Source organism: Gracilinanus agilis, chromosome 1 (genome assembly GCF_016433145.1).
Source record: "Gracilinanus agilis isolate LMUSP501 chromosome 1, AgileGrace, whole genome shotgun sequence".
Taxonomy (NCBI): Eukaryota; Metazoa; Chordata; class Mammalia; order Didelphimorphia; family Didelphidae; genus Gracilinanus; species Gracilinanus agilis.
This window is the reverse complement of record NC_058130.1, coordinates 548,468,654-548,492,700: the sequence shown is the minus strand read 5'-3', so window position 1 is coordinate 548,492,700 and position 24,047 is coordinate 548,468,654. Positions and strand designations below refer to the sequence as shown.

At 39.5% G+C, this 24,047-nt stretch overlaps 1 protein-coding gene across 1 annotated transcript in view; it reads left to right on the top strand.

Moving 5' to 3' along the window:
* DLGAP1 (DLG associated protein 1) overlaps positions 1 to 24,047 on the top strand; it is a 394,054-nt gene that overhangs the window by 307,239 nt on the left and 62,768 nt on the right. The window contains exon 6 of the mRNA XM_044683077.1: positions 21,772 to 22,145. Within this exon, the coding sequence (XP_044539012.1) occupies positions 21,772 to 22,145 (374 nt within the window). The remainder of the gene's footprint in view (positions 1 to 21,771; positions 22,146 to 24,047) is intronic.

Sequence of the window (24,047 nt, the reverse complement as noted above, 5' to 3'; positions counted from 1 at the left end):
ATTTTTTTTAACTCATATTTTTGACTTAGTAACAACTTTAAGATAGAATGGCAAGGTTAGTCCAATGGAGTTAAGTGATTTGCCCAGCGTCACACAACTAAGTATCTAAGGTCACATTTGAACCTGACTCCAGGCCTGGAGCTTGATCCACTGTGCCCCTAGCTGCCCCTACTCCAGTATCTTTGCCAAGAAAATTCCAAATGGAGTCATAAAATGCCAGACATGACCAAATAACAACGTACCAGAAACTTGGCTAAGGATTAATGCTGGCAACAATGCTGTTGACTAACCTGAACAATTTACCAGTTACAGTGAACAGGTAGAAAGTAAACAGAAAAACCTATGAGAGCATCACCTGAAGCTTGAGCTTAAAATTCTGAGTAATTATACTTAAAAGCCTGATGAAAGTTAAAATTGTAAAATTGGTGGTGAGCCAGCCTCAGTGACCAGAAAGATATGAGTTCAAATCCCTCTTCTGACAAATATAAGACACTGGTAGAACTACTTAATGGCTCGGGGCCCAAGGCAAATCTCTAAAATTATTAGCTGCACAATGATACATATAAAACCCAGTGGAATTGTGTGTCTGCTATGGGGTGGGGGGTTTTGGGGGAGAGGGAGATAACATGAAACTATGGGAAAATATTCAAAATTAAAAATTAAAATTAAATTAAAATAAAATAAAATTATCAGATGCAGAACTGGTACAAATCTGCTTTGGAAGAGAGTGTTTCCTGAGGGAGTTCCTATGAAGTGAAGTCACAGGCCCAACAAGTCTAAAAAAAAAGGCATTGTACTTGTGTTGTATTTTTTGTGTTCAGGTCCCCAAAACATCTTACAGGAATGTATCCTTTTCCAAACTTCGTCAAAATCTCTAGTATCAAACTTCAAGGGACTGTCTGGATTGTTTCTGGAACATCAGAATTTTGTTGTGACAAATAAAAAGGAGCTAGGTAAAGAGTCTTACCTTGTTTTGACCTTTCCAGTTAGACAAAAAATTGAATTATGCTGATTTCTTTGTTAAACAACAGGATTGATTAAGCTTGTAGTGTCACTTTAAGAGTCTTCCTCTAACACTGATAAGATCAAGGAAGTCAAGTAATAATAGGACAGAAATTCCCATTTTTCTTCATTTGAGGGAGTTTCTTATGGGCTTTTGTTGTTGTTACATCATTTGTTATTAAAAAATCCCTCCTAGTATCAGCAAGAAAGGAAAAAGACCAAAACAAATCCAAACTAGGGATTATATGGGGTTTTAACAACAAAAATCAGATTGTTCTAGAAAACAAGGCAAATTTTCTCATTTACAGTTCAGTACCCCAACTTTTTTTTTTCCCCTGAAGCTTTTTGTGCTTCTCTATGTTGATTTTCTGCTTTATAGAGCAGGTCATCTAAACCCAAACTCCATAAAGTAAGTAAATAACTAAAAAGTCCATCCTTGGGAGTAGGGTATTTTTTAGTGTGGTTGCTGGTGTCCAGGGTCAAAGACTAACATTCCTGAATGGTGGGGGAGAGCTGAAGGGAGACTTGAGAGATAATTTGGTCTTGGCGAGCTGATGCTTTCTTCTACAAAAAACATTTTCAGTGGTTGAGTTTTAATCCTAGGGATGGTTTTGGGATAGAAGAGTGATACCTTGGGATGGAATGTTGTGTCTAAAAGGCCTGCCCTTAACGATGGAAAGCAGGAGATATCAGGGTATGCTGAGATCCTTCAGCTTTCTACTTTTAAAAACGGAGAGCTAGCAAATTAATAGATAAATAATGCTGCTTAGGGGAGGAGTGGAAAGGACCATTTTCTTTGGGCTATGGAACTGAAGTCAATTTAAGCTTTTTTTTTAGACCCTTACCTTCTGTGTTAGTAACGACTCTGAAGATAGATCCTCTATGCCTGGCTCTCTACCCACTGAGCCACCTAGCTGCCCCCTCCACCCATTTTACAGATGAAACTGAGGCAAACAGGGTTAAATGACTTGCCCAAGATCATATAGCTAAGCTCTGAAGCCATATTTGAACTCAGGGAGATGAATCTTCCTCACTCCAGCTCTATATTCTATCCATGTGCCACCTAGCTGCACTTGCCTGTAAACTGGGTTTTAATTTTAGCCTAGCCACTTACCAGTTTTGTGCCCTTGAACTAGCTTCAATTCCATCCTCTACAAACTGAAGGAATTGAACTAGAAAATCTCAAAGGGTTTTCCCAATTCTTTTCTGACCTTCCAAAAATGCTTTTAAGTTTATCCCTTTTTAAATGCTTAAATATTCCCTTTTGTGACTATCCACAAGAGATCAATCCTTTTAGTTATTAGTTTATTAGACTGGTACAGACAGGTCCAGATTCATCAGATAATATCAGCTCAGTCAACACTTTATTTGGCCTTTATAATCTTAGACCTAACACATGTCCAGCATCCACTGGACGTAATGTTGTGGATCAGAACAGAAAATAAGTCCACACATTGGTAAAATCTCTGCCTTCCCAATTAATATTCAAGATGGCTTGGCAGAAAAAAAGATGTGAGATGTGAAGTAACTGAAAATTTTTATCATAGCCAGATGCCCCAAATTTGGGGGAACACTTAAAAGTCTTTACTTTGTGAAGCCAAGAACAAATCCTTTGGGTTCTTAAAGCTCACCTACCTTTGCTCAACAAAGGAAAAAAGAATGGAAAGAATATTAGAAGTCAAGAAATGAAGATGAGCTTGGCCAGACTAGTTGTATGACTTTCAGTCACCTATTTAAGTGTTCCCATCCACAGAATGAGGGAGATGGGCCTAAATGAACAGACATTACCTTCCAGCTTTAAATTCAGTGAACTATTGGGGGCTTGCCTTTAAAAGATGTCTATTACAAAAATGAATAATATGGAAATAGATTTCCAGTGATAATAAATGTGTAAGGGGGGGTGGTAAATTCAGTGATCCATGAGGAATGGTGGTAGTGGCAGAAAGAAAATTTTGAAGGAGGAAAAAGCCTAAAAGGTTGATAAGCTTTAATTTTTTTTCTTTGAAAGAATTATAGTTACCCTATAAATCCTTAAAGAAAAAAAAAACAGGGCAAATAATCAGAGAACTATCTAGCCTTTTTTTTTTTTTAATTGAAATTGTGATGTCGCCTTGTTGGAAGGCTGGGAACAGTCGGAAGTACAACTCTGGAAAGCGTGTGGTCCAGTCTTTACTTTCCTAAAGCACAGGGTTGGCATCATTCAAAATCACTACAGTACCAAAATGTGACTGCAGGCGGGAGGCTTCCCTTATGCAACACTTATCCTAATGGAAATACCATTAAATTTCACCTTTGCTATGTATATATGTATGAATTCGTATGCATGTGCATGTTGTGACTTAGGGGGAAAAGGGGGTGGCTGTTTTCTTCTTCCTCTATTCAGGGTTCCGCAGTTCCAATCCTCCCTGGTCAAAATCTTTTACTTTCCAAAACAATAGGGAGTGGTGGTACCCCGGGGCTAGATGATGATTCCAAACAATAGGTGTTTCAGAGCCTGGGTTTATTGAAACGGTCCCGTCGGTGTCCCGGGGGAGATTGTAAATGAGATGTCAATAGGACTTCTTTTGTGCAGACGGCATTCATCCCAAAGCAGGGGAATTTCCTAAGGTGCCAGTATTTAAAGCTGATTTGTTGCTGCTCTTAAGCTAAAATTTTTTTTTTTAATCCAGCTCCCAGAGCTAACAGCAATGAATGAGTCATTTGGTGTGATTCTAACTTCCTCCCCTTCTTAGCAAAGCAATGACTCAGTCATTTACATTTAGAAAGGAAGCTCCTAAGATTCCTCCTAGGATTTTCGGGAGGGTTTGATCCTCTTTTTCCAGACCGTCACGTGGGCCGGAGCTGTCAGCAATCCGGTTAACCCTGGGGGAGACTAGCCAAGTTGTTTTTCTCACTCCCCGGAAAAGGGGAGGTGGTTTTGCTAGTTTGCTTTTTGAAATCCAAAGGAGAAAAGCAGATACAATTTCCTGCCTGAAGCCTTTTCCTCCCCCCCCCCACCTCCGCCCCCAGTAGATGTTATTTTTTCCTTTTCTTTTTTTTTTTTTGTAAATGAATGGCAATTTCAGTTTACAAAAATTATAGCGAGCTGAGGTAGGGCTAACTCCTCCCCAAGCCGATAAGGCTACAGTTTTATTACCTCTCAGCCAGGTGCCGGCGGGTGACAAGACTGCCTAAAGATAAGGTTATCAGTAACTGCAAATGGGTTGAAACCTTTGAGCTGTAGCCATCTAAATGCTCCTAAGTCAACCTCTACCCCAACTCCTCTCCGGCAGATAGCTTCGATCCAAATAGGCGCTCACGTTTTCTCCCCTCATTCCTGTCTCGGAGTTCTGGGAACCCCGCGGAAATTTCTTTTTCTTCTCGTCAGCGGAAAAGAAACCAGCCGGGCTCTTTAGGTGCTCTCGGGGCAGGGGAGGAGGATTCCAATCTTGACATTCTCAAACATCGCCTAGTGTTTGTTTATCCCAAAGGCCTTTGAGCTGTAGGGGACGCAAGAACAAATACAGCTTCTCTGGCAAGATGTTGTCCGGTTACAAAGTTAAACATTCTTCTCCAGCAAACAGTTTCGGTCCAGGTCTTCTAGGATTTCAATGTATCGTAAGCTTCATAAAGATAAAATAAATATGGGTTTGTGTGGTGGCTAATTTTTGTTACATCTCATAGTTTTACCATACCGTGTGCGAATAAGACTAATCTAGATGGTGAGGATCCAGAGCCCTGGCCTCAAAGAGCTTGTGTTGGTCATTTGTGTTTTTAATCATACATGACTCTTCATGGCCCCATTGGGGGTTTGCCATTTCCTTTTCAGTTGAGAAACTGAGGCCCGAGGGCAGCTGGGGGGATCAGAGGACTGAGAGATAGGTCTAAAGATGGGAGGTCCTAGGTACAAATCTGACCTCAGACACTGCCCAGCTTTGTGACCCTGGACAAGTCACTTAACCCCCCACTGCCTAGCCCTCGCTGCTCTTCTGCCTTAGAACCAATACACAATATTGGTTATAAAATTTAAAAAAAAAAAAAAAACCTTTCCTTCTGTTTCAGAATCAATACTATTAGTTCCAAGGCAGAAGTGCCCTAAGAGCCAGGCAATTGGGAGTTAAGTGACTTGCCCAGGATCACACAGCTGGGAAGTGTCTTGAGGTCATATTTGAACCCTGTACCTCCCATCTCTAGACCAGGCTCTCTATTCACTGAGCAGTCCCTTCCCTCCAAATGAATCTTCCTAATGTCAGGTGTACTGCCCTATCCACTGAGCTACCTGATGTGTACATGTATATATACATACACATATACAAACACATGTATACCTGTTATGCATATTGTATATGCTTACCTTCCAGTTAATAAGTGTTCGTTCTTAAAGAAATTAAAATCCAGAAATTAGTTTTACTATTTATTCTTTACTATTTATTACTTTATAGTTACTATTTATTGCATGCTATTTAGTTTTTTACTATTTGTTACTATTCATAGTTTTTTATTCTTTATTACTATTTATAGTTTTTACTATTTAACTCACAATTTAGTTTTTATTATTATTCTTTATAATTTTACTATTTGTTACTATTCAGTTTTTACTATTTAGTATTATTTATAGTTTATTACTCATTATTTCTAGTTTTTACTATTTAATACTCAAAATTTAGTTTTTTACTATTTATTACTATTTATAGTTTTTATTAATTACTATAGTTTTTACTATTTAATACTCACAATTTAGTTTTTTACTGTTTATTATTCTGTATAGTTTATTATTTGTCACTATTTAGTTTTTACTATTTAGTATTATTTATAGTTTTTATTACTCACTATAGTTTTTACTATTTAATACTAGTTTTTTTTACTATTTATAGTTTTTACTATTTAATACTCACAATATAGTTTTTTACTGTTATTATTCACTAGGATTTTACTATTTATTACCATTTGCAGTTTTTTATTATTTATTATTCACTTTTTATAGTCTTTCCTTTTGAGAATTTAAGAAAATAAGCAACACCAGGCAACCACAGATAAAGTTCTTTTTGCACCGGGGTATTTGTTTCATGATAAAAGGGCATATATCTTCATATGTCTGTCTCTTTTTAATTTAAGCTATGTGCGTGGAAATGCCAATTTTCTCTTATGTTTCCATGCAACACACTGGTTTTGTTTATTTTTTAAAGGAGTTTTTTCCAAGTCCATGTTCAAAATGTGTCTGATGGGTCTATAACTCTAATGAATGCAGAATGTTGTTTCCAGATAAACCTTTAGGAGCCCTCCTTAAGCTACATTAAATGAATCCTGGCATTTAGCCCAAGCCTTGGGTAGAGCCAGCCTCTCAGAGGTCCACACGTGCAGTAACAGTTTATGGTAGGCTAAGAGAAAGAAAGGAATGTTTGCTTTATTTAGTTTGCTATCTGTGTAGCACAGGCCATGTACCCCCAGGGACAGGGGCCCAACAAGTGAAGAAAAATGTCAACTTGTACATTTAAAGTATTTATTTGTAAGGCTATATCCAACTATTCCACATTGTGACTTATTTCTAGTGAGTCAGGTGTGGACAATTACCCAAATTAAAAAAGTAGCTAGCAACACACACTATTACCCCTAGTTCTAAATGGCTGAGCTATATAAGGATAATTTCTGGGTGAAAGTCAAAAGATAAGTACAAAGCACAGAGGGAGTGAACTTTTCAGCTCCCATTTGTGTGTGATCTTCCCCTATTAGAATGTAAGCTCCTTGAAGGCAAAGGCTGTCTTTTTTTTTTTTTTCAATCTTATTTTTATCCCCAGCAAATAGCTGGGCATTTTACAAATGGTAAGTGATTAATAAATGTTCACTGCCTGGCCTAACTAGCTCTTTCTATGAGAACCAGGAAGTATCAGATTTTTTAAAATCTGATCTAGAATCCTTTTAAAAAGGACTCAAAAGACATAAAGAGCTTAATTATTCCCCCACTACTATGCACTTTGGATAGGACTAAATAAGAATGCTAGAAAGGCATACCATAGCTCTGTCTATGGTGGGCCAAGGATGAGCCAAACTTATAGCCTAGAAGAGAAATTCTTAATCTCTTTTTTGTCCTAGAAGCACCCCTTAATTTTTTTTAAATTTTTTTAAAATTTAGAATATTTTTCCATGGTTACATGATTCATGATTCCCCCTCCCCACTCCTGGAGCTAACAAGTGTTTCCACTGAGTTATACATGTATCATTGTTCAAAACCTATTTCCGTGTTATTCATATTTGCAACAGAGTGAACTTTTAACATCAAAACCCTAATCATATCCCCACTGAACCACATGATCAACTATATGTTTTTCTTCTGCATTTCTACTCCCACAGTTCTTTCTCTGGATGTGGTTAGCATTCTTATAAGTTCCTCAGGATTGTCCTGAATCACTGCCTTGCTGCTAGTAGAGAAGTCTTATTACAATTCCATTGTGCCATAAAGTATCAGTCTGTATACAAAGCACCCCTTAGTTCTTGGCAGTGAGAAGAATCTTATGGATCAATTTCTTCTAGGAATATTGTTTTTAAATGTATAAAATATACAGGATTACAAAGGAAATCAATCACATTGAAGTATCATCCAAAAAATGTTTTTAAGACCACATGCTTCAAAGTTGGGACAATCAGGTGACAAAGTGGATAGAGTGCAGGGCCTGGGGTTAGTTAGACTTTATCTTCCTGAGTTCAAATCCAGCCTAAGAGCAAGTCACTTCACCCTGTTGGCCTCAGTTTCCTCATCTATAAAATGAGGCAGAGAAGGAAATGGCAAACCATTCCAGTATCTTTGCCAAGAAAACCCCAAATGGAGTCACAAAAAGTTAGTTGGACATGACTAAAACACCAAACAACAGCTGCAGCTTAAGAACCCCTGTCCCAGAAGATTTTCACTGTAATCTTCCCAGCAGAAGGGCTGGTTCAAAATGACTACAGAAAGGGGGAGTAAAGACAGAAATGGGACGTCAGGAGACCCATGCTCTCATTTTGACTGCCATCAGGTAGCTTTCTGACCCTGAACAACTGATTCACTTAAGGTTCAATTTCTTCACCCATAAAATGAGATGGTTAGTCTACTTAGATCTTGAAAGATCCTTTCAGTTCTAAAATGATATGGTTTTCAACTTCTTTAGAATAGTAAAATCCCAAATTGAGTGTGTTTGCTTTTATTCTTCTAGAGAAATCAGGATTACAATCAACACTAGCATGCTATATACTAAATTGTTCAGTAGCCTATCATAATACTTTGGATTTCTTTTCTTGATCTGGAGTCCTAGAGATCAGTATAATTTCCTGATGTTGCATCAGACATTTGCTGTACCAATCATCACTCTAGTCTCACACCCCTTATCAAGTGTCAAGGAACAGAAGCCCCAGGAAACTAGAAAGAGAATGGGGCTTAAGAGTCAGGAGATAGGGATAGAGCCACAGATAAAATGTATGGTCTTAGGCAGCAACTAGGAAGTGCAGTGCATGATCAGGTACACCAGAGCTCAGGTCTAACCTCAGACACATGCTAGCTGTGTGTAAACTTGGGCGAGTCATTGAACCACTCTCTGCCTCGGTTTCCTTCTTTGTAATATGGGGATAATAATATACACCTATCTCTCAGGGTTCTTGTGAGATTAAATTTAGATAATATTTGTAAAGTACTTTGTAATGCCTGGCACACAAGTAAGCACTTAATAAATGTTTGTGTCCTTCCTTCCTAAATCTTTTTTCTTTTTGTTTTTTTTTTTTAAGTAATCCTTACCTTATATCTTAAAATGGATACCAAATATCAGTTGTTCCAAGGCAAAAAGAGTGGTAAGGGCTAGGCAATGGGGGTTAAGTGACTAGGCAGTCTCATACAGCTAGGAAATGTCAGAGGTCAAATAAGAACCCGTGGCCTCCTGTCTCTAGGTCTGGCTCTCTATCTACTCAGTCATCTTGCTGTACCCTTCCTTGATCTTTCTTGAAAACAAAGAAGTTGGATTGATTTCTTAAGTCCCTTTCAGCTATAATACAGGGGCAGCTGGTTATGGTAAATAAAGAGCTGATTCTAGAGTTTAGAAGATCTCCGTTCAAGTCCTGACTCATACAGGATATGAGACACTTGGCAAATCAGTCAATGTTCTTGTCAGGGAAACTGCCTAGTCTATATAGTGGTATAAAGGTGTAAACTTACACCAGGAGGAGGAGATTCCTCACCTGAGAGTCTCCAGTCTAATGAGATTCTAGCTCTAGACCCTATCGATCCAGCTTTAAAATTCTATGATTCTTTTATTTGGGGACCAGAACAACATGGGATTTTCACTGGACCAAATCACAGATGCCAACAATATTCCATATGTTAGCCCAGATTAAAAACACACACACACACACACACACACACACACACACACACACACACACCTCTTTTATATATCCTAATAAAGGAAACAGAGAAAATCATTAAAAGGGTAATTAAATACAGCAGTATTCCCGTACAGTCCCACATTCCAAGTTCAAACAATTAAATTCAATAAATGTTTATGAAAGGTCTTCTGTAGCTAGAGCATCATGCTTGGTGCTGATAATTATTTCACTAGGCCTTAAACAGGCAGGAAGGAATGAATAGTAGATGCATTCATTTTTTTTTCCTTTACCTCCATGGACATCCTGTTTTCCCGAGTTTATGGGTTTCGCTTTGTATTGTGTAAAAGCCTTCCTGTCTGGTCTCCCCCACCTGCCTAATGTAACATCATACTGCTGCTTTTACAAGAGCTATGCCCTCTTCCCAAAAGCCCGTTAGCTTACAGAAACTTTTGTCAGTGGGCAAAGGTTACTGAGAAGCCTAAAATAAGTTTCGGTTCTAGCTTCAGCCTGACTGAATTCCCATTAGATATTCTATAATGCTTTACACTTAGGTCATCATAATCACCTTCAGAACTGCAATATGAATGTTATCACATGCTATCATCCAGAAACAATTGGTTAAACATCCTGGCAAAGACTGATGCATTGTTATTTCTACTTTGTTTTCAGTGTGGTGTTACTGAGTAGTCATTACCACCTCTCTTCCTTCTCCCTTAGTCACCAGCTGTCAGGCTGGGCGAGATGATTTCATTCTTGATCGTTTCATTTACTCGGGGCTTTGAGATCACTTCTTCTAGGTGATAACCAATTCTCTTGAAGTAATGAAGTCACAGAGTGCACGGAGTTCCTAACCCTCAGACTTAGGGAAAAGGGAGAGGCAGGTGTGCCAGAAGCTAAGGAGAGAGAAAAAAGATTGAACAGCAATTACATCAAGAAAAGGACAATCAGAGCCAGCAGCACATACAGATATATCTCCAGGTAAAACAACATAGAAAGAATTGAGGGCAACGTGGGGGGAATCCACATGAATCAACAGTTTTAGGGAAGTTGAAGCTGGTAAGCTTGCTTGAGTTCTGAGCTGCAAGTAGGGCGAAAACCAATTAATTGGATTATCTTCCCTAAATTGGGCAACTTTAAGTTGAGCCCCAAGGAGTGTGGGCCACCAAGCAAACCAGGCCAGATTATTAAAAAAAAAAAAAAAAAAAAAAAGGCAGTTCAAAGCTTCAATACTACATAAAGCAGGGAAGGAAATGGGAAGAAAGAAAGGAAAGAAGGATGAAAGGAGGGGAGAAAGAAAAGGAAGGAAAGAAGGAAAGGAAAAGAGAAAAGAGGGAAAGATGAAAGAAAGGAAGGACTGAGAGAAGGAGGGAGAGAGGGAAGGAGGACAGAAGAAATGAAAGAGTATAGGGTTAGTTACATCAAAGGCTAAACTGTCTCCTAGCATTTTCCCCGGGCAAGTGGGAGGGATAGGACCAAATAGAAGGCAGTAGTTAGTCAGATTATCAGGAAATTCTCCAATTTCCACCCACATCATGCCTAAGGCAATCTCCTTTCACCTGTTACCTCTGATTTCCTTCATTTTGAGTTCCTGGTTCTTTCCTTCCAGGTCAGCTCTTCTCATTCCTGTTCTTAAACACCTATCCCATGCAGAAACAAAAGCAGCTCTGTGTGCAAAAATTATAACCAGTTACCTGGGAACAGTGGCATCCTATAAAGGGTGAAACAGCCCACTAAGCAATTCCTTTTCTGTTCCCTTATACCAACCAAAGTGAACCCTCCTTGCAATCAAACCTGTTAAAACAAATAAAAAAGGACTACCCAAACTTGAAGCATAAGCACTGACCCTCCTTGTTATGCCTGATCTCCTCCTTCAGCAAGCTGTTATTAAGAAATATTAAACAAGGCAGCATGCCAGACAAAGAGGGCAGAAAGACAAAAAAAAAAAAAAAAGTTTCTTGGTCTTCAAGGAACTTTCATTTTTCTTAGAGGGATATAGTTCCTTGCACAAATAAATCTAATACAAGATAAGGGAGTGGTGGAGTCAAAAGAGAGGGAGCAGATAGGAAACTTTCCTGGAAGATTGGTACCTGAGCAGAGCCTTGAAAGAAAATGATTTCAACAGTTTTAAATATAGAACAGTTGAAAATGCTAACATTTTACTGGTATTATTATATGGTATCAAATTGGGGATATTTTACTAATGTAATTATATAGTAACAAATTGGGAATATATCAGTGCCTCCAAAAAAAACAAAAACAAAGATGAGTATTACACATAGAGAGGAACGGAGATATAGTTAGACATATAACTGACAATGAACTCTGATAACAAACAAGAGTAAAAGATGTCATCGAGGAATTTATGACAGGATTGGTGACACAGCAAGAGAGTGATGACAGGTGGAAAGCCCTTGGAATGTTGGAAGAAATTGAGGGAAACTTCTAACACACTGGGTGAATCCCGGGTGGTGAATATTTTAGGAGAAAATGGACAAAAGCTGAACAGGATGGGCAGACCCAGATGGGTTACAGTTGGCATCATTTGGAGGGAACTGTCAAAAGTGATGAGATCACAGATTCATTTCAGTATTGAGATGGGGAGGGAGTGAATTGTGGGGTTGGGGAACAGCCTGAGAGAATCCCAAGAGGCAGCAGATGGTACTCAAAGTTCCAGGAACAGTTACTAACTAGCAAAGTCTTGCTGAAATACTCTTCTTGTTGTTCTTCCTTCGTTTATACTTCTTATATTTTTGTTTCCAAAAACAACAACAACAACAACAAAAAACAATGTATCACTGAGTGATGCCTTAACTTGTACATGAACTGTACTTAAGGAAGGTAGAGTTGCACAAAATTGTCAGCCTCACTCCCTCTTCCAGAGTCATTGAAGTCCAGGGGCATGACAAAAGTCAAGATGTCTGGTGATGACTTAGGATGCAGTGGATGACCTTGGTGTCTTCTATGTCTAACCAAGCTCTAAACACTCCGCAGTGTTGGCTTTATCCGCCTTCATGGCCATTGAAACAAATTGTTTTCATTTGCTCCTTCTGCTAAAGGAAGTCTTCACATGCCTGGAGTAGACATCCCCCTAACTCTCTGGCAGGATCGTGAGGCCTCTCCTTTACCCTCAACCTAGTTTAGCCATCTGTGGAGATGGTTTACCAACTTGTAGCCAACATGCATGCTACAACTTCCCTGACGGCTCCATATATCCCAATTAGAAACTGATGAATTTAGGTATCATCTCCATAGAAGTAATCATGAAACTCATGTGAGATCAGTAAGGGAAAAGAACGGAAGAAGCCCAGAGCAGCACTTTGCAGGACGCCTGTACTTAGAATACTACAGATGAAGTTAAGCAGAGTTTGACTGAGGAACTAGGAAAGTAGAGAATTAAGAAATGCTTAGAAGGAAGGAGTTAAAATCAGGTCAAAAATGTCAAATGCAGGGGGCAGCTGGGTAGCTCAGTGGATTGAGAGCCATGCCTAGAGACTGGAGGTCCTAGGTTCAAATCCGGCCTCAGACACTTCCCAGCTGTGTGACCCTGGGCAAGTCACTTGACCCCCATTGCCTACCCTTACCACTCTTCCACCTATAAGTCAATATACAGAAATTAAGGGTTTAAAATTAAAAAAAAAATGTCAAATGCAAAAAGGTCAAGAAAGACAGAAAGAGCTTTGTATTTTGCAATTAAAGAGGTATTGATGATCTCTTTGAGAGAGAGGGTTTTCAGGGCAAAGAATGAATAAAGCACAAACAGGTGTGAATGCCAGTAGACTAGAAGAGACCACAAAAGAGAAAATAAATGGAAAAACTATAGGGCAGCTGGTGCAGAGCCCCCACTGGGGGAGCTGCTCCATTTGCCCTCTTCCAAGCGCCTGAGGACATTTTTTGCACTCCTCACCCCTAGGTCCAGGCCCAAAACAAGCACTTTCTCCCTCAACTCTCTCTGGTAATCTGGAGGGTCAAAGACAGTTTGAAGCTGTCTTCTGGGCACTGGAACTGGGAAAGGTTGGCCAAAGAGACAATAGGGTAGTAGCTTGAGGGGATAGGAGGTCCAAGGTAAGTGTTGCTTTTTGTTTTGATGTTTTTTAAAGATAGGGAAGACTTGGAACACATAGGTTGGGGTGGACAAGAATTGAGGATGTAGACTCGAAACTACAACACCAATGCAACTACCAACAATTTGGAAATAGGTCTTGATCAAGGACACATGATAAAACCAGTGGAAATGTGTGGGAGGGGGGAGGGGGGTGAAGGGGAAAGTAAGAACATGAATCATGTAACCATGTTAAAAATGAATATTAATAAATGTTTAAAATTTAAAAAAAAGATAGGGAAGACTGTGGGAAAGGAGAAGGAGCCAATAAACAGGGAGCGCTAGAGAAAGAAATAAAAGGATTCTCCATTGGGGAAGGTCTCTAAGGTGACAGGAAATGCAACCAACTGCTGATGGCCATGGAAAGAAGTACCATTTTATCCTTTGAAAATGAAACAAAAGTGAAAGGAATGGGTGAATTTTTTATGTCCCTAATAAGAGATTGGGGAGCTCTCAGTAGATTATATCATTCTCCTCAAAGAAGACAGATAAAATCATCCACTGGAGGAGGGAGGAGTTATATGCTAGAAAAGACAGGAAAAGATTTGGAATAACTTCCATGAGGAACTTTCCAATAAGGAGAAATAAAAGGAATGCAGTTCAGTGGTGAGAGCCTAATTAAGGTTAGATGATAGGTTTACAATGTTTGTTATTGTTGAATCATTTCATTTGTGCCCAAATCTTTGTGACCCCATTTGGGGTATCTTTGGCAAAGATACTGGAGTAGTTTGCCATTTCCAGATTTCTAGCGGAAAAAACTGAGGCAAACAGGGTTAAGTGACTACTTACAGGGTTACAGTGTCTGAGGCTAGATTTGAACTCAAGATCTTCCTGACTCCAGGTCTGGCACTCAATCCACCGCAATACCTAGCTGCTCCTTCTCACTTCCTCCATCAGCATGTCGACCAGAAAGTAGGCACAGAAAAGGTGAATGGAAGGGATGTACTGAGATAAAGGGTATATATAAACAGTTAAAAGACAAAGGGATAAGAGAATCAAGAATCTCTACAGGATATCAAGATGGCAAAGGAAAAAAAGCAAAGTCAGAAAAGGGATAATAGAATGGAAGACCAGAGAAGGATTGAGGAACCAGACAGATGTTGCAGTAAGGACAAAAAAATCTGGTTCTGGACTAGTGAGACAATGAAGAAAGCAGAAAGATTGTGATCAGCGCTGGGAAGGGAAGATCTCATAGTTCATAAGGTTGGAAGAGTTTCAGGTGATGATGGGGACTAAGAAATGACCTTCCCCTATGAATGTATAAGATAGGATGGAGATGGGGGAACTGGAAGCTGTGTTAGAAGGGTCATAAAAATGAAGATTGAAGTCACCCAGTATTGAAGTTGTCCCACTCATTAAAATATGAAAGATTATGAACACTAGCAAGACCACATTTGGGAAAACAGAATGCTGAAGAAACTCTTTGATAGAAGAGAAGTAATATAACTGATTTTAGTAGGTAGACTTTTTTTGCCTCATAGATTTTAGAATTTTTAAATATAAAAAGGGATTCCCCTTGAAATGATGGATAGGGAAAGTGGGGATACATGTCAAGCTGAGGAAACTTCCTCTGCCTTCTTCAGGAATTCATGGCGTCAAACTCAGACAGAAATAGGATCACTAAACTGTACATAATTGGCAGCTAGGTGGCCCCAGAAGTCACGAGGAATCAAGTTCAAATCCAGCCTAAAACACTTACTAGCTGGGCGACACTAGGCAAGTTACTTATGTTTGCTTCCATCTCCTCATCTGCCAAATGAACTAGAGAAGGAAATGGCAAACCATTCCACTCTCTTTGCCAAAAACAACAACAAATGGGGTCACAAAAATTCAGACACAACTAATTAACTTGACAACAATAAATTGTACATAAGGCCCCATATTGATTTAGAAAAACAAATTAATATTACCATATTTTGTTGTATTTTTTATTTATTTTGTTAAATATTTCCCAATTACATTTTTTTCTTGAGCAAAATGCTATTTTTAGCACATGGGCTGATTTCCAAGTACATTTTAATCTGTTTCACCTGATCTCCATAGTTCCAGGTCCCATGGACTAAGTGTAAGGGAAAGGAACAAGAATTTAATAAATACCTACTATGTGCAGCACTGTCCTGGGTGATTTACAAATACTATCTCTTTTGATGACATGATAGAATACAGATGAAACACAAATATGGCATCACTATGTATACCTTTCTCATTCAGTAACACCAATTGGATGGGCAAGGTCATAGCTTTTCAGGGCTCTGGCCAGAGTCCCATTGGCAAAGTTTTTAGATCCTTGCCTCATGCTTCTGTTTTATTGATGCTGCTGTTAGCTGATTATTAAACTATTCTTATTCAGAGCTGTAAACATTTTAATCTGTAATATAAGTACTTTCTAAATGTAAGATACAATCCAATCTAGTTTCTTTAAAAAAGAGAACTGACATTCAATTCAATAAACACTGTGCACCTGTTAAGAGAAACATTGTGCTAAACTGTGTCCACATGAACAAAGATGGAGAAAAAAGTTGGCAAAGCATGCTTTGACCTTAACAAGTCTGTAAGAGAGTACTCTAGAGATTTGTTCCTCCTTTTACAAATGAAGTAAAACTGAAGTTTAGAGGTTGATTGGCCCATAGGCTTAGTGTCAGAAAGGGAGTTTGAAGCCACTCTTCACTATAGTCTTTTTTTTAAACCCTTATCTTCCTTCCTGGAATCAATACTGAATATTGGTTCCAAGGCAAAAGAGCAGTAAGGGGCAGGCAATGGGAGTTAAGTGACTTGTCCAGGGTCACCCAACTAGGATGTATCTGAGGCCATATTTGAACCCAGGACCTCCCATTTCTAAGCCTGGTTCTCAAACCATTGAGCCACCTAGTTGCCCCCATTCTAGTCTTTTGAAAAATACTCCAATTCAACATTAACAAGCCTAGACTTTAACCCAGGACTCTGGTCAGTTCACAAACACTACTTTATCTTCTTTAAATAAACAGAAATGGTGGCAGCTAGGTGACTCGGTGAATTGAGAGCCAGATCCTGAGATGGGAGGTCCTGGGTTCAAAAATTACCTCAGATACTTCCTAACTGTGTGACCCTGGGAAAGTCATTGGACTCCCATTGCCTAGCTCTTACCATTCTTCTATCTTAGAACCAATACTCAGTATAGATTCCAAGCCAGAAGGTAAGAGTTTTTTTTTTGTTGTTTTGTTTTTTTTTAAACCCTTACCTTCCGTCTTGGCTCCTAGGCAGAAGAGTGGTAAGGGTAGGCAATGGGGGTCAAGTGACTTGCCCAGGGTCACACAGATGGGAAGTGGCTGAGTCCGCATTTGAACCTAAGACCTCCCGTCTCTAGGCCTGGCTCTTAATCCACTGAGCTACCTAGCAGCCCCCTTTTTGTAGTTGTTGTTGTTGTTTTTTTTTTAATATAGAAATAAAGATCTGAATAAGATGTATATTTGGCAGATCGACTGTCCGGAACTTCGATTTCAGGACTTGGTTGAAATTTGCTAGGGGGAAGAAGAGCTGTAAATCGAAAAATAAATAGAGCCCAATTTGTGTGAGAAAAGGGTTAACCACAGAGGGATTACCAATCTAGCTCATGCATTAGCATCTGAATGTATTGGCCCCCACCTGCAGTAGATAGCCGGGTAAAAGTGGGGGAGGGGAAGGTTTCACAACTTCCTCAGGTTCTTTAAATCCTACCTAAAAAATTCCTTAGATCAGACCAACTGGAAGGCAAATATGCAAATCAACCAGGGCCCCAAGAAATTGAATCGCAAAATCTTAAAGAGAGATAAAGATGGAAAATGCTAGGTCCAGCCGGATTCCGTTCGGCAGGAGCCACCAGGTGGAATCACCGTGCAAAAGAAGATATGCGAGCGAAGCTAATTCTCTTATTACCGTCTGGTAAAAACTGTTGACAAGCGTTTTAAAACAGCCACTCTGCACAAATTTCCCAAACTTCTTCCTGGGTTTACAACATCCTTCTTCCTATCCCCACCTCCCTCACGCTCCGCCCCCCGCCCCAGTCCGAGACGACTTACCTTCCTTCCTCCAGCTGAGAAAGGTGGAAACCCCCAGTTGGGGTGCGCTTTGAAGCCCATCGGTCTACTCCCGTCGTGACCACCAGGGGTCTCTAGAGAGCAGGGTTGCAGGGAGCAAGGATGGTCTGTTTCATTGTGTTTTAAAAGCCCGGCTTTCAAAATACACACACACACATGCTCATACCCGCGTCATGTTATAGCTAAGAGTTGCCATGTTGCTGGTTGCCAAGCTCCTGGCGGGGCTAGGGAGGAGGGGAAAGGTAAGACGCAGAGTCCTTTGCTTTGGTAGGTTTCAGCCTTTGTAAAGGGGCTGGCTCCGTTCTGAGAGCAGCTTCTACCCAGAGCCCCAGATTTGTGAGGTTTTACGTTCTCAGCGAAGTGGAAGCATCTTGCATCATTTCCAGTAATGAAGTGCCCCGGGCTTTTTTAATTTCTTTATTTAAATGACTGGCACTCTGATCCCTCCCCTCCCCTCCCTGGATTTGCATAGTAACCTTACCTCGGGAAGCCCAGCTTTGGTGGTTACTCGGGCGTCTCCTTAAAAACAGTTAAAGCAACTTGTGAAACAAACAAACGTTTCCCTCCTTAGACCTACCAGAGAACAAAGTTATGTTTGATTAGCAAGGGGAGCGTTCTCCCTCCGGTTCTCTCCTCGGCATGTATCAGCTGAATAGATCTCTTAAGGCAGACATGCCCAGGCACGGGGGCATTCGTCTGGCTTTAGGAAGCGTCTAGAATACTGGCTGCTAGCAGCAGGAGGCTGTTAAGAACACAGGATTTCCTCCATTCTCCATTTCTCAACTCACCTCCTCTCTGTCTAATTCCCTCAGCCTCACCGCCCGTGGTGGGACATTAACTATTAAAAGTACCTTTTCTGGGAGCTTGGGGGGGGGGGGGGGGCGGGTCCAGAAAGGAGCCTCCTCCTAGGATTCTTTCCCTCTGCGGAAGGGCCAGCCAAGCCCAATAAGAAAAACTTTATACTATACAAATAGGAAAACTTTCTAAACTACAAAGAAAATGCTTTATTGCCTCTGACAACTGGCCCAGAGGTGGGGGGAGTGAGCTTTTCTGAACTGATCTCTCTTTTTTCCTTAGCCACCTCTTGGCTTCCCTGGTTAATGTCTAGCCTTCACCAATCTCACTCGGACCCGAGGCCTTTTCTATTCTTCTGGCATCTGACTTTGCCCCAGAGATTACCTCTAGGATTTACTCCGTAGGTCTCATTTGCATATTATCTCCCGCATTAGATGGTGATCTCCTTGAGGGCAAGGACTTTGTATTTCTTTTCTCTGGGTTTAGCATAATCCCCGTCACTAGAGACGGTAGAGTTTGAACTGAACCTAAAAGGAAGCCAGAGAAGTTTAGAGATCTGGCTGAGAAAGAAAGGTATTTCGGGTATGGGGAAAGATTCAGTACTAGGGTGAAAGGAGATTCAGGTCAGATGAGCCGAAGCGGCAATTAAACCATTATGGCCTAAAATATGTGGAAGAAAGTAACATTGACAAGAAAGAAAAAGGGTCAGGTTTTAAAGAGCTTCAATCGGTCAACAGAATAGTTTATGTTTGATCCTAGAAACATAAGTAGCCACTGGAGTTTTAATGAGTAAAGGCAGACCTGCCTTTAAGAAAATCACTTTGTTGAGAGCCAGACCTAGAGACGAGGTCTTGGGTTCAAATTTGACCTTAGATACTTCCTAGCTATGTGACCCTGGGTAAGTCACTTAACCCCCATTGCCCAGCCCTTACCACTCTTCTGATTCTAAGGCAGAAGATAAGGGTAAAAAAAAAACAAAACAAAACAGCTAGGTGGGGTCAGATGGGACTGTTCAATAAACTTCTATTAAGCACCTACTATTTGCAAAAGATGATATATCTGGCCCTGGGAGTCTAAGAAAAAAAAAAACCTTCCCTCTTGAAGCTTAAACTCTAGTAGCAAACACACTATGTACTTATATAAATAAAAACTAAATATTTTCAAAGTCATACATAGTAAGTTCAAGGAGAGGTGCCTTAAAGTACCAACCAAAGTACATCTACACCTATTTTGGAGCCCAAAAAATAATTCATTGTTGGGTTTTCAAAGGACTTGCCTATAGGCTGAGCAAAGAAAAAGGCAAGAGCAAAGATGCCAAGAGACCAAGTAATTGAGTTAACCAATTAGAGGCTGTCAATAAACTTAACAACCCAATATTTGCCCAGTAAAACCTGATACAACATCCACCTCATATAAATGGAAGTTGACTACATTATATTGCATCTCTTTTCCCAAACTCATAGGACACAGGTAACCCTTGTTTTTGTGAATTCCTGCATAATGTTGAGGAAGTAAATAGCCAAGCAGCTAATAAAATAAGTAAAGGGATAATTGGGGCATCTAGGAAGTGCAGTAGATAAAATACCCAGCCTGAAGTCAAGAAGACTCTTCTTCCTGAGTTCAAATCCAACCTCAGACACAAGCTGTATGACTCTGGGCAAATCATATAACCCTGTATGCCTCAATTTCTTCATCTGTAAAATGAGCTGGAGAAGGAAATGGCAAACCACTCAAGTAGCTTTGCCAAGAAAACCTCAAAGGGATCATGAAGAGTCAGACATGAATGAAAAACAAACAGAACAATAAAAAGGGAATAGTTGATTGCTGACTGGCAAGATATGGGCTTGGGAAGCTAATTGTTTTTGATCTTTGATTTTTCTAAAATTTGTTTTTATTATATATTTATAAACTTAAAACAAGTAGAATATGATCCTTTCATAACTGTTTAATGTAGTTAAGATTGAATGGAGAAAGTTCCATTGTTTACATTTGGCCTCATAGTTAAGCTATACCTGATAGACCTGAGGAAAAAGGGTCTAAGGATCTGCCTCTCAGCTCTTCTTGGGGTATAAAAACTTAACTTTAATAAATTTCCCAAAGGTTGTCAAGATCTGGGAGAACTGAATCACAAAAATCAAACTCTCATGATTGATTTATAAAATAGAATTCTACTAAATTTATTATATGAGTATGTGTCAGATACACCTTCTAGTGTGTTTGTATATATTATAAGAAGTCTGTGTTGAGCAAAATATATGTAGTATACAGATGTATATATAATATATATATGTATATATATATTATATATATAAACTTTGCACCCCACTTTCTCAGTAGTTCTACATACTGAGAAAAGCAAAATTTGGATCATCAAGAATTTACTTGGTTAACACAAGATCTGAAAAAGGAAACTATATCTTACCCAAAAAATGGTATAATGGGGGAAAGCAAGAGCATGAATCATGTAACCATGTTAACTTTTCTAAAAAATAAAAATTATTAAATAAAAAAAATTTTTTTAATGGTATAATAGTGATATAGTGGGTTTGTAGTCAAAAGACTTGGATTCTAGTCCTGATTCTTCCCATTACTAAGTTTGTAACTTTGAGCCTATTGTTTAGCCTTTCTGGGTCCAAAGTTTTGAATGATAGAGGCAGGAAAGGAGTGGGTTCAAATTCCACCCTTGATGCTTATTTACTTGGGCAACTCATAACCTTTCTTGGTCTCAGTCTCTTCCTCTGTAAAATGAGCATGTTTGAATATCTAGCCTCAAAGGTCCCTTCTTCCAGATCTCTGCTTCCCAGAGTTGTTGGGAGAATGAAGTAAGAAAATATTTGTACTTTGCTACCTATATCTATATGTAGAATGGGGATAAAAATATGTACACTCACCCCAACTTCCTTTTATTTGTGAAGTTCAAATGAAATAATGTCTACGAAGAGCTTACAATATAAATTTTAACTATTATTAACATCTTCTCCATTATAAAAATAATTCTGTCCATGATAGCATTAGAAACAGAGCATCATTTGGACGGTGCTGGAGAACTAGAGAAGCATTCACTATTGTCTTAATCTTTCCTTTCCCAGTATTCTTTATCAGTCACCAAAAACTACTGTCATCACAACTTTACCATATAACTAGATGGTAGCCTACTTTATATTAGATTGGTATCTTCCAGGTGAGAATCTAAGGTTGATACCATAGGTTACATGATGGGCAACTGGAGACCTAAAATTAATCTCTTGGGCTGTTTGATTCCCTGGTTAATCTCAAGCTTTATTTGTTGATTCTTGTTAATGTCTAGTTGGAAGAATAGCCGTATTTTCGGATTCCGTCCCCTCTGCACTGACTATCATTATTTCATCAGTTAAAAAATGTTCTGTGTCTTAGTGTATTTGTTTCATGTGCCTTAACTCCCGATGAATGGTTAGCTACCAATTCAGAAAACAAAACCCAAACAGAAATCATACTGTCCTTGTTTTCACTGTCTTCCAGTGTCATCTTGCATTACAACATATAAGAAGACACCACCTCCAGTCCCACCAAGAACTACCACAAAACCTTTCATTTCTATCACAGCCCAGAGCAGCACAGAATCTGCCCAGGATGCCTACATGGATGGACAGGGGCAAAGGGGAGATATTATCAGTCAGTCTGGACTTAGCAACTCCACGGAAAGCTTGGATAGTATGAAGGCTCTGACTGCTGCCATCGAAGCTGCTAATGCCCAGATCCATGGACCAGCCAGTCAACACATGGGGAGCAATACTGCCACCGCCTCAACCACCACCGCCACGGCCACAGTCACTGCAGAAGAAAGAAAGAAAGATCACTTCAAGAAAAACCGATGTCTGTCTATTGGAATACAGGTAACAAACCTGATTTCTGTTTGTCTTTGGATCTCTCTCCATCCCCATCTTCCCAAGCCAGTGCCTAGCACAAGCTCAAAGCATAGTAGCAGCTGGATAAATGCTGCTTTATTGGCTGATTGGTACATTAGCATTTTCTGCTTGTGTTCTGGATTGCTGGCTTTCCGGTACAGAATTGCAAAACTTCCAATTTTCCTCACTTTGTTTGCTATTTTTCTTTTGTGGCATAAGTGCTCTCCTAACTAAGCTCTCAGATATTTTAAGGGTTTTGGTTGTCTATAAATAGTTGAATTCTTCCCTAAATTTAATACATTCCTCAAAAGAAAGAGGAAAAAAAAAAGAAAGAAAAGTAACCCAGGTAAGCCAAAGAGAAGAACATCATCAAATTGGTCACCCTGTTGAACCTTTCATAGTTTTAGATTCAGCAAAGAAATAATTTCCTTGGACTTTCAAGGTTGGTCCAGTTGGTTTACTAAAAAGTTTTGCCGGGGGGCAGCTGGGTGACTCAGTGGATTGACAGCCAAGTTTAGAGGTGGAAGGTCCTGGGTTTGAATCTGCCCACAGCCATGTCCTAGCCATGTGACCTTGGGCAAGTCACTTAATTCCTTACCACTCTGCTGCCTTGGGACCAATACACAGTATTGATTCTAAGATAGAAAGTAAAAATTAAAAAAAAAAAATTCTGCCACTTACTAAATAGCTGCAATGGAGCAAGTATATGAATCACTTCACACAGATGTGGGAGGAATGGAGTCAGGAAGAGCCAGGCCAAAATAAGCCAGAGAGTTCAAAGCAATCATTTATTTACCGCAAACCCAAGCTCTGAAATGTCTTGCGTCCAATTTAGTAGAATTGTCTCTAGTTATTCATGTGTGACATAAAACTGTTAGTAAATTCAGGTGGTCACATAGTTCAATTAAGTGTTATCTTTTCCTCAAAAGATAAGATCCATCTGATTCCCACTTGTTTTAAGTCAGTTAAGCATAGTTCCCTCTACTTTGAAATCCCCTCCCCTTCTCCTTCACTTACAAAGGAAGCCAGTCAATCCATCCTCTTCCTTGTGTACTCTTGCAGGTGCTTTTGAATGGTAACAGCCAGAGTTCATGCTCAGACACACTTCAGCCATACCAAGCCAGCTTCTGAAACCTCGCTGAGGTCAAACCACCAGACTGGAATACATTCCAGAAGCAATGACAGTTTAATTCTGTAGAAAGCTGCCTTACTCCTCAAAACTCCCCTTTTTAAAAAGGTGGCTAAGTGGTACAGGGGGTGGACTACTGGATTTGAACATGAGGACCATGAATCCTGCCTCAGACCCTTATTAGCTATGTGCCCCTGGGCACAGTCTGATCTCTGCCTCAGTTTCCTTAAATGTGAAATGGAATTCTTTATGGGGTTATATAGTGAGAGTAAGTTTTTGTACCTCAATAATATAGTAGAAATAAGTTTGTCAATTTGACATAACTAATAATGTGGTAAAAATAAGTTCTTTAATAAGATAGTTTCTGAATTTAGCATAACTGATTCCATTTTGTTTTAAACATCAGTTTTGTAACTCACCTACATTAAATAAAATGTTTTTCTCCCTTTCCTTTCTTCCTTTCCCTTCCTCCTTCCCCCTCTCTCTGTCTTTCTTTTCCTTTCTTCTTCCCTCCCTCCCTCTTTCTTCCTTCCCCTTCTTCTTTCTTTTCCTCCCTCTCTTCCTTCCTTCCTTTCTTTCTTTTCCTTCCACTCTTTTCTTTTCTCTTTCTTTTCCTCCCTCTTTTACTTCCTCCCTCCTTCTCTTCCATCTTTCTTTCTTCCTTTTGTTTTTTTCCTATTTCTTTCTCCCTTTGTTTCTTTCTTAAACCCTTACCTTTTTTGTATTGGAATTCTATCTTAGTATTAGTTCCAAAGCAGAAG